This window comes from Rhamphochromis sp. 'chilingali', assembly GCF_963969265.1.
Source record: "Rhamphochromis sp. 'chilingali' genome assembly, chromosome: 17".
NCBI classification, from domain to species: Eukaryota; Metazoa; Chordata; class Actinopteri; order Cichliformes; family Cichlidae; genus Rhamphochromis; species Rhamphochromis sp. 'chilingali'.
Window position 1 is genome coordinate 28,446,408 of NC_137944.1, and position 10,367 is coordinate 28,456,774.

Below are 10,367 nucleotides of genomic sequence, written 5' to 3' on the forward strand. Positions count from 1 at the left end.
ACCAGCCAGACAGAGGGAATTCCTCTCTCAGCCCTCTGGCTTGGTTTCTTCAGGCCAGATCCAGGGGTCTTCCCCTTCCCCTCTCACATTTCTCATCATTATGAAAGGGGAGCGGACGTGGGCTTAACCTAGATACTGGGTTAAACCGTAAACAGCAGACTAATGAGGGAGAAACTGACTTCCAAGTAATAAATGTGTTTACATTCACAGTTTAAAGAACAGTAAAAATCAAGACAGACGAAAAACAACACAATCAATTATAGTAACCAAAAATGACTGATGTCGGTGCATTCATATGTACGTATAGGTTTTTCTTGTGTAGCAGCTACAGTCAGTCAGACTGTCAGACTGTGTAGCTGCTCTTTGAACACGGCACACCATCTGTACACAGCTGATAAAAAGAGATAAACAAGTGCACCTGGAGGCAGCAGGATGTTGCATCATCTCTCCTGATAAAAAATGCCTGGGGACCTCCAGTGTAAAGTGATTCTATCAGACTGACTCAGAGGAAATAACAGGTTCTGTATGGCTCAGAGGAGTTTTGCTCACACTGGCAGAAATAGCACCTTATAGATGTACTAACAAGTGTATAATAGCCTTGTGCAATGAGCAAAGTTTTACTAAGCACATTTACTTTTTCTGGGCTCTCTAGTTATCCTTATAAGGGCATCATTTTAAAAAATGCATGTATTTGATGAACCCAACAGCGAACAGGCAAAGTTAGACCAAGCCTTTAAAAAACAAAAACTTTATTAAAACCTTCATTTTTTTTCATAAAGCTTACAGATAGAGCTGGAAGCTTTGCTCCTATAGGCTCAGACAGCTGGGGAGCTTCATGTTATACTCTGTGATGTACTGAGCATTTCTTCTTCTCTCGCCTCCTCCTCCTTTCCCTCCCCAGGTGTTTATATGTCACTGCTGCATGTGTTTTTCCTGTCTCCCTATGCTCTTTATTTTCTTCCTAACAGAAAGAAACCTCCTGCAGACCCAGGCTCGGGGAGGTGCCCCTTTGAGCCTGGGAGGCGTCTCCTAGTGCTACTTAAAGGAGATTGTCTGATTGTAGGGGGTTTTCTCCGTTACTGCGTAGCTTCTTACGTTGCAGCACCTTTAGGAAGCTGTTGGTGTGATTTGGCACTATATAAATAAATTTGAATTGAGATGAATGAAAACTCTGTGTGTGTTAGATGTTATAAAATGTCAGTGTTTGTTTTTGTGTGATTGCTGAAACTATTTCAGGCTCATCTTATGCAAACTTGCTGCAAGAATTAAATGAACATTAGAAATTCAAAAGTAACAATAAAAATGAGCCAAGAATTAATCCGTGTGTTTTAAAGACTTTATCAGGTTTTATCATGAATGTTTATCAGTTGACATTTTTGTGCTGAACTTTACTGCACCAACTGTTTTTCTTGGTTTTTATTTGGTTATATCAATGCACTATAGCCTCTTTGTTAGGTTCAGGTTCAGAATAATTCCCTTCAGGAGCAGTAACCCTGCCAAATTAACACTGTGTGCATAAAGGTGACACACTGCCCACTTTGATGAAAACACTCCGAGACAAAACTGCGAAAAGAACTGAAAAGTGACCAAAAAAAAACATTGCATCAATGTTTCAAGCTTGGACTGAATAAGAAGTGAAAAAGAGACTTAGAACGGGCCTTTTTAGGTATTTTGGAGGAAACCTGAAATCCTGATCATCCTTTTCTCTCTTTTCCTTTTGCAGTAAACGAGATCATCAGGAACGACTTGTCGAGCATCTCCGTCCACAGCCACGCGTAGTTTCCCGTCACCACAAGTGACAGGAATTTTTTTTTAAAAAGGGAAGCACCAAATGAATTTGACATTATGCTCCACATGTTTGGACTAAGGCATGCAGGAAGCAGCAAAAGGAAACGCAAGGAGAACAATTCTAAATGTATTGTCCAGATGATCAGGGTCCAACGTGTGCCTTGTTTTTCATATATAATAACGTTACATAGAACCTATCCAAGGTATAGATTACATGACTGACATGTAAGTTAAGTATGTAGCAACCAAACCTGCCATTTCCAGCCTTTACAAGAAAGTGTGCTTTTAGAGGACCAAGATTTGCTTTGTTGTTGTTGTTGTTTTCTTTGGGTTTTTTTGTTGTTTTGGGGGTTTTGTTTGTATGGCTGCGGTTTGTAAATGAGTCGGTGCCCATGAGTTGTGTCATTTGTATATAAATTTGGATGTGTAGTGCTCCAGTTTGCATATCTGGCTTTACAGAGAAACCATTTAAAAGACAAGTGCCTTTTTGACTGGAAGCAAAAAGACATGGCCTTGGCTTCACATATTCAACCTCAAAATGTCAAATTAAATATATTTTAGGGGCAACTTAACTTACATTTTCCTGAACAGTGGATACTGTGGGCAAAAGTGACAATTAAGGGATTATGGCGAATGCAAGAAGATAGAGTACATGCAGCGTAACTTGCATGTAGTCAGCAAACTATGTTGTCTGTTATACTGTGATGTCTGTCTGGAGTTCAGCCTTTCATTTTGGAAATGGAAAGTTGGATTTTTCCCCATCATCATACTGTTCAGACATAATTTTCTTGCAGAGAACCAACAACAAGCACTTATCCACTAAACTAGTGGCATTTCCTGTCAATGTTTCATTAATGCAGGGGTGGAGCCAAGGACAGCCAAAGGTGAAGCCAACCAGGACTTCGAAAAACTATAAACAAAAAAAATGGCACTAGCGATAGTCCTGGATGAACTGAAGCCGTATCCCAAAAGTGAAAGTTTGCAGGGTAAAAGTTTTTCCTGACAGACTATAGATGTAGTTCAATTTGTATGTTGTAGTTAAATACCTTTCTGTGTGTCAGCACAATTTGACACATTATGGCAACTGCTGTATTGATTTCAGCCATGAAGTGGGCAGCAGCAGCGTCCTGACTTACATCCTTAACAGACAACTAGCAAATGGCTAGTGTTTTGGGCAAAATTGGTTTCCTTTCAGAAAAACCAAAAAGCGAGTGTGTCATTTTATTTCAATTTGGGCATACAGCTTATGAACAAAAGCACTGGACCACCTACACATTACACTTACAGGAGCTGCTCAGCCATTAAAACCCACACCACGAAACTCCTGGTACACAGTTTTTGTGCTGTTAATGTGAGAGGAGGTTTGGAGCTCTGCAGTTATGCATTGGCGACTTGTACCCAGAATGCACAGCAAACCTGCTCTGTAGCTTGACGTGGTCTGACACACCTCCGCTTTGCAGTAATACAACTTATAGTTGATTGTGGAGGGAAGAAAGCAACTGACTTGTTTGTAAGAGTGGCATCCCCTTACAGTACCACACTCAAATTCAGTGAGCTCTTTAGAACAACACATTCATTCACAAATGTTTGCAAAGGCAGACTGCATGCCTAGGTGCTTAATTTCATACACCTGTGGCAATGAGACTGAAAACACCTGAACGATTGAGAGCTGTGTCCCAATACTTTCATCCATTATCGGTACTGTATCAGCAAAAAGCAAAGTAGAAATGGGGGTTTTGTCTAGCATGCTTGTATAAATAATTATCTTAGCCATCCACTGAATCCTAATCATTGATGACTATCTGTTGCAAGCCCGGCTGCGAACCAGTTTTTGTGCAATAGCATTAATAGGAAGTGGAATACTTCTCTTTGAATGGCTCTCAGCTTGTTTAAGAGGGATGCAAATAATCACAGAACTGGAGTTACATTTAGTAACCTCTATTTTTCTAGCAGAACTTTTTTTGTAAACACCATGACCATTTTAACAGCTCATCCATCAGTTGAAATTGTAATTATCTTATGAACTTTAGCTTCAATTTAGCAGCATAAGACTTTCTAATTGTAACTGAGTGTTAAATGAGCCCTCATAATGTGCTACTACATGCCTGCATAAGCAAATGATAAGTGACACAAAGAAAATGCTAAGCTGGAAAAATAAATAGTCATCTGTTTCTGCCTGGCCACCCCATAAACTTGTCTGGCTCAGCCACTGCATTAAGTTGACAAGTCATTTCCTCCAACCCAGCCGTTAACTGCTTTTTACACCTTTTTTTTAGTCATTTTTAATAAAAAAGAATACATACAGACTTGAAAAGTAACAAATAAAATGTTAGCTGCAGTAATACTGGTTCGACTTTTTTTTAAAAATCATCTCAGTTTTGATGAAGCTTGACTTTTATTACTCCCTGGAAGCTATGCAACATGCAGGTAGCATTAATCTCTGAGAGAATGTAAACATTCACCGTCATATCTCTAATCCAAAGATTACTTTGCAGCGGTGAACAGCAATACGAATATACACACATTTTTGTTTTTGTATTTTCATATTTATTCTCTTAGCATGAGCTCAACGTTTATTCACGTTTATCATACAGCTTGTTTTAGACGGTTACATACTGCATACTGTGGTTTACCTGCTAATTTGTCAGCGCTCGCACACTTGTTCCCAGTTTTATATGTATTTATGAGTCTTAATCTGTGTAACTGAAGAGCATGAGAGAAGCCATACTGAAATGTTTCAGAGGAGAAGGTTACTCTTTGTCAGTAACTCATAACTCTCCTTTGTCATATTTTGTGTACTTGTCAATAAATAAGCCTTCATCTCTTTGATCTGCGTTGTCTCAGTTTTACTGTAGGAATGAAATCAGCAGTTTTATATGTACATTATGTGTGTTGTCACAACAAAGGCGGCAATTTGTCTCATCGCCTTAGGTTAGAAAAAAAGACTAAAAGAAATCATTAGTTTACATACTGGTAATATGGTAAAGGTAATGGACCAAAGGTTCCCTCGTAATAAGTTTGTTATACTGAACTTTGAACTACAGATCTGTTCAGAATTTATAATATCTGGCATAAATACATTTATTATTAATCCTCAATGTTTCAAAGAGCACAGAGAGTGTGTTATTTTAGCTTTCACAGCACACAATATCCTCTCCTCTTTTACCAAAGATATGAAAACATAACAGCCAGCTGTTGGGATTCATTAGATAACTGTGTATAATCATTACAACCATTAAATGCTGCCCTCGCTGCTATATCTTTTTAAAAAAAAAAACTTTTCATAACTGTCATTTATAATTGTCAATTCTAACTCGACTTCAGTTGTCAATCTGTGGATTCATAGCAGTGGTAGGAAACCTTGAAGTACTGCATGTGTTTCCCACATTTGTTCCTCATTTTGTTTTATTTTTGCAGAGCAGAAGTTGCATCTCCACCTTTCCTGTCCTCTTATGTTGGCTTCTTTTGTGACTTCTTGATTAAGGCCAGACCCACGCTGTGATCCTTTTACCAGTGCCGCTGAAGCTGCTGTAAAAAGGTGGTGTCGCTTTTTGCATGCAATGAGTCACAAAAGCCTTCAGGATAAATGTCTCGCTTGCTGGCTCAGAGTTATCTACATGGGAGGGGCTGTAATCTGAGTTTCCTTGCTCTGAAACATCCTCTAAATCGTGAGACGATCATGTTTGGCTCCACTTCACCTCAGTTTGTGCATAAAGATCAACCTCAGCTGATATTTGCTTTAAGCACTGGGTCAAATGTTGTTGTTGAAGGTAACTAGGTCATGTCAGTCAGGTTCCATGTTACACATCATATACAAATCAGGTTCCAAGAGTGTATTCATTTAAATATGTTATGAATGAATTGAAATGAATGGAGGGCAAAGGGTGCTTTTTATTACGGTAAAAGTAAAATATGAACACTAAAGAAAAATTCTCAGTAAAAATATCTGTTAAAAAAAAACTTCTCAAACCTTGATACATTGCATGTGTTTTTTTTCCTAAGTCAGAATTAAATTTAAGCAGTGAAACAGTGAGTGACAGTGTTTATAAGTTCTTTATACTGAGTCTTACTATAGTTGTCAGTGTGTTTATTTTACGCGTTCGTGATAAACACACACTTATATATAAATTGGGGTGTTCGTGATTCAAACGAGTACTTTTGCCAACTCGCAGTATTTTTTATTGTATTTATTTTAGTTCTAACAACCAAATGCAGTGTTTATTTTACATACTGAATCCAAAATTCGGCGGTTGTGTTTGCAGTGTGGGGTGGAAGCCTGGATGATTCTAGCCCTCAGTGAGTTAACATTTAGACGTTGACTTCTTAAGTTTTGAGAGTGCCAGTTTAGGAAGCCAACGTATGACTGAGGACCTTTTTTGTTATTTTACAAGGAAAATGTTCCAGATTAATGTCTGCATCATCGATGTACTGGTTCATAGCTGTTTAGCCATTATTGCGGTGGCATTTCTTGCCAACAGATGTATTCATCAGTGTTAGGAAGGTTATAAGGACTATAAAGGTCAAGGTGAAAATAAAGAGAAAAGCTCCTTTCTCCTTCGGCTTAAGTTTGAGAAATCTGACCATTGACTGTATAAAAAGGTGGATGCTGGCACTGTGAAGTCATCACTTTGTCCATTTTGAAGTCTGAACTTTAAGTTTATAGCTGATGTATCTTCATTTATCTTCATTTTCTTGATCCAAAAGTGACCATGACATGTTCACTAGCATGCTATGTACATTATATACGGGAAATTACCCCCTAACTTTAGTAAGCTCGGTTAGCGATGCACATTAACAGATACCTGCAAAGTAATGGGGACATAAAATACTAGAACAACCATCCAAGCATGATTTCGTCTGACTCTGAAAATCTGATATGGAAACAGCGATGTTAAAATCACAGTGGCTACATCTCTCATATAGGCTACATTTATCACACTAACAGAGAAACATCATTAATATAAAGTGACATGATATAACCAGAAAAAAAGAGGAAAAGAAAAATATTGATACTTTTTACAACAACTAAGTGTTCTTGGGATTATCAGAGCTCTTGCGTGAAAGCAGAAATCAATCCTGCAACCATTAACTCCTGACTCGTCCAGTGTTAACCAGTATCTGCTCTTCATTAACAAATGTGTTTGATTGGAGCTAAAAATAAATAAATAACATAACCATTCGTTTCCAAAGCAGAAACATTTGTGATGCAGCAACATAAAATGTATATTCAGAAAGAAAAATAAAAGTACTGTTCTGAGTCTTGTGTGATAACCTGTGTGCTCCTGATAGTGCTTTCAGTGCAGCGTGCAGGATTTCTTTCTCAGTTATGGTCCACACTGACACCTTGTGGTCTGTGGGATTTCTGCTTTGCCTAACACAATAAATCTCAGCGCTCAGCTGCTGGTTTCTTTACATTTGTTTTTCCTTTATGTTTGAGAATGTCACAGCCAGTACCGTCACGAACATCCTTCACACTTTGCCAGTAGGAAAATCAGGACGTGTTTTGCTTGCCTGCCTTTAACCCAGTTGTCGCCTTTTAGGGAAATCAGGTGTCATTTGTACTGTGTGCGCTGTAAAGTCTGTCATTTTTGTTGGCCTTCAAGCAGCAGCTTTACACACCTGGTAAGCACAGACTTTGAGTTTCAGTGTTTTTTGTTGTCTGATTATATTCATAAATGTCATTTCATGTCATGTCTGTTGTCGTCTTCTTATTTAAGCCTTATTTTTAAAGAAAAAGTTAATAATACACAGATTTTTAAGGTCACAATGTTACAACTGATTCTCAAAAATGCTTGTGTTTTGAAAACTCCGTTAGTACAGTAAAGATTCTCTTCTCTTTTTTTAAAAAATCTTTTTGAAGATCAAAATCAATAAATAAAGTTGCATATGTTTTTTTATTTCCTGGTAGGACAACTAAGTTGAAACTGTATCAAAAAATATAAAAATGTAAATGATTAAAACACATTTTATTATACAGTAGGCATTTCTGTATTTATATAATACCCTAGCATTTATATTACAACATATAGACTTATTGGTCTCTTTATTAGGTACACCTGTTTAACTGTTCGTTGACGCTGATATCTAGTCAGCCAATCACATGCCAGCATCTCAATACATTTAGGCTTGTAGAATGATCAAGACCATCTGCTGAAGTTGAGAAGAAAGGTGATTTAAATGACTCTGAATGATGCATAGTTGCTGGTGCCAGACACGCTGGTCTGCTGGTCTTTCCCCATGAACATTTCTGGAATTTACAGAGAATAGTTTGAAAATGAAAAGATATCCAATGAGCGGCAGTCCTCTGGGCAAAAATGCCTTATTGTAATAATTGTTATAATAATTAAGGCAGTGCTAAAGGGAAGGAGAAGAGGGAGGAGGTTTCAAATACATAGTGTACCTAATAGTGTTTGGTGAGTGGATATGTAAAACATTTGAATCTTTAAACCTCTATTGGCAGCTTTTCACTGATTTTCTTTTCTCTCTGTTGTCAACTACAGTCTGGTAAGATGGAGAATTTATCCAGCAATGCCACATTCAACTCCAGCAAAGCTGAGCAATGTCTTTTTGCACCAACTCACATAGTGATGCTCTCAGTGATTGACATCTTTACTTTTATCATTGGGGAAGCAGTGGTAGGGAAACTGCTGTGGATCATCTTCACATCCAAGAAGGCTATAGATATCCTCAACTGTAATTTAGCTATCTTCCACACTGTGCATTATTTTACATCCTTTGTTCATTTAATTTACCTGTTTTTGCTACCACAGTACCAGATAATACTGCTCAAGGTTTTGCTTACCTACGCACAAACAGGAGGCGCATCAAGTTTGGTTTTTATATGCATGGAGAGATATATTGCTGTGGTTTACCCCACATCTTACCATCTGCTGAATAAATACAAATTCAGGGAGATGTGTGCTCTGACAGTGTGGCTCCTTACTGCAGTTACTGTTTTGACAAGTAATCTAATTAATATCCCCTCTCAGACAGCTAAGGTATTAGGAGCTATCCCACGTTTTCTGGTGTTATTCAGTTGCACAATGATGATCTACTACAACAGAAACATCTTGATAACACTGATGAAATCAGCACCAGAAAAAGATGAGCTGCATCCTGCCAAGAAAAGAGCCTTCCTAACCATCCGGGCTACCACATTCATCAACTTGTCATGTTATATTCCAGTAATCATATTGCAAAAATTCATGTATCTGCACCAACCTGCATATAGTTGTTCAGTAATACCTCTGTGTATAACGTTAGTGTCTATTGCTAGTCTTGGACATCCATTGTTTTACCTGTCAACCCAAAGGAAGCTGCGCCTCTGCTTAAAGAGAGAAATGAAAGCCAGATGACTGTCTATCAGTCCATTCTTGTCATTTAAACTCAAGTTAAGGGCATTTAGATAGAGTGATAGACAGGTATATGTATGGGAGGGTGATGGGTATAACAGCAAAGATGCAAGGAGCAGAAATAGTGAAAGTTTTGATTAATTGAATCTTTATTTTGAACATGTTGAAAAAGTATAAAAAAAAATAGAATTAAAAGAGACAAATGAACAAAGCAAACAAAAGGAAAACGAGCAACCACAACTCCAAATAACGTAAAGTAGATACATTTAAATACCTGAGGTCAACCATCTGAAGCAATGGGGACCAGATGGATGAGGATGGGAGTGCAGGCAGCGTGGAGTGGGTGGAAATGAGTCTTAGAGATGAAAGAGGAAACTTTCAAGAGTGAAAGAGGTTTAAAAGATGGTCGTGAGACCTGCTATGGTTTGGTTTAAGCAGAATGGAAAAGATTAATAATTATTTCAGAGGGACGACTCAGTTTGACTTTGGAGACATTGTTAGAGAGGCTGTTTCCCAGAGAAACCTACCTGAGGGATTAATTAAGATCTATCTATCTATCTATCTATCTATCTATCTATCTATCTATCTATCTATCTATCTATCTATCTATCTATCTATCTATCTATCTATCTATCTATCTATCTATCTATCTATCTATCTATCTATCTATCTATCTATCTATCTATCTATCAATCAATCAATCAATCAATCAGGAGAGAGTGGATATACTGGCCAAAGGATGTTGAATATGGAGCCTCCAGGCAGGAAAAAAATAGGAAGACCTCAGAAGATTCAGTGCAGTGAAAAGGGACATGGAGAAGGCTGTTACAGAGGAGGATGCTAAGGATAGAGTAAGATGAATACAGAGGTTAGCTAAAGCAAGGAGCTGTAAGAAATAGTCTCAGCTCCTTATTTAGAAATGTCTTTCTGTTAGCAAATGCAGAGATTTGTTTTCAATAGGAGGCCTTCTTTAAACTATTTAATGAACTGTGTGCTGTTTAACTGTTTTTTTATATATTATAATACACATTACACCATGTGGGGTAAAATATTTTGTCTGTTAGTAACACAGGATGAATTTCAGAGTTGCTGTTTACCGTAAATGTTCTTTTTTTTTATTTGATTATGTCACAGCCTGATCTGTACTAATACTGTGTGCTGCTGACTTTGACAAGTAGAGAGGGAAAGCTGAATGATCAGATTTTAGTACTGTCTATATTCATAAAT

The 10,367-nt window shown here is 37.7% G+C and overlaps 1 protein-coding gene across 2 annotated transcripts in view; it reads left to right on the forward strand.

The window, feature by feature from the left end:
• nfatc1 (nuclear factor of activated T cells 1) overlaps window positions 1-4,596 on the forward strand; it is a 52,471-nt gene extending 47,875 nt beyond the window's left edge. For both annotated transcript variants that reach the window (XM_080862679.1, XM_080862680.1), the window contains exon 11: window positions 1,724-4,596. In XM_080862679.1, the coding sequence (XP_080718805.1) occupies window positions 1,724-1,779 (56 nt within the window). In that variant the 3' untranslated portion in view covers window positions 1,780-4,596. The remainder of the gene's footprint in view (window positions 1-1,723) is intronic.
• The last annotated feature ends 5,771 nt before the right edge of the window (window positions 4,597-10,367 follow it).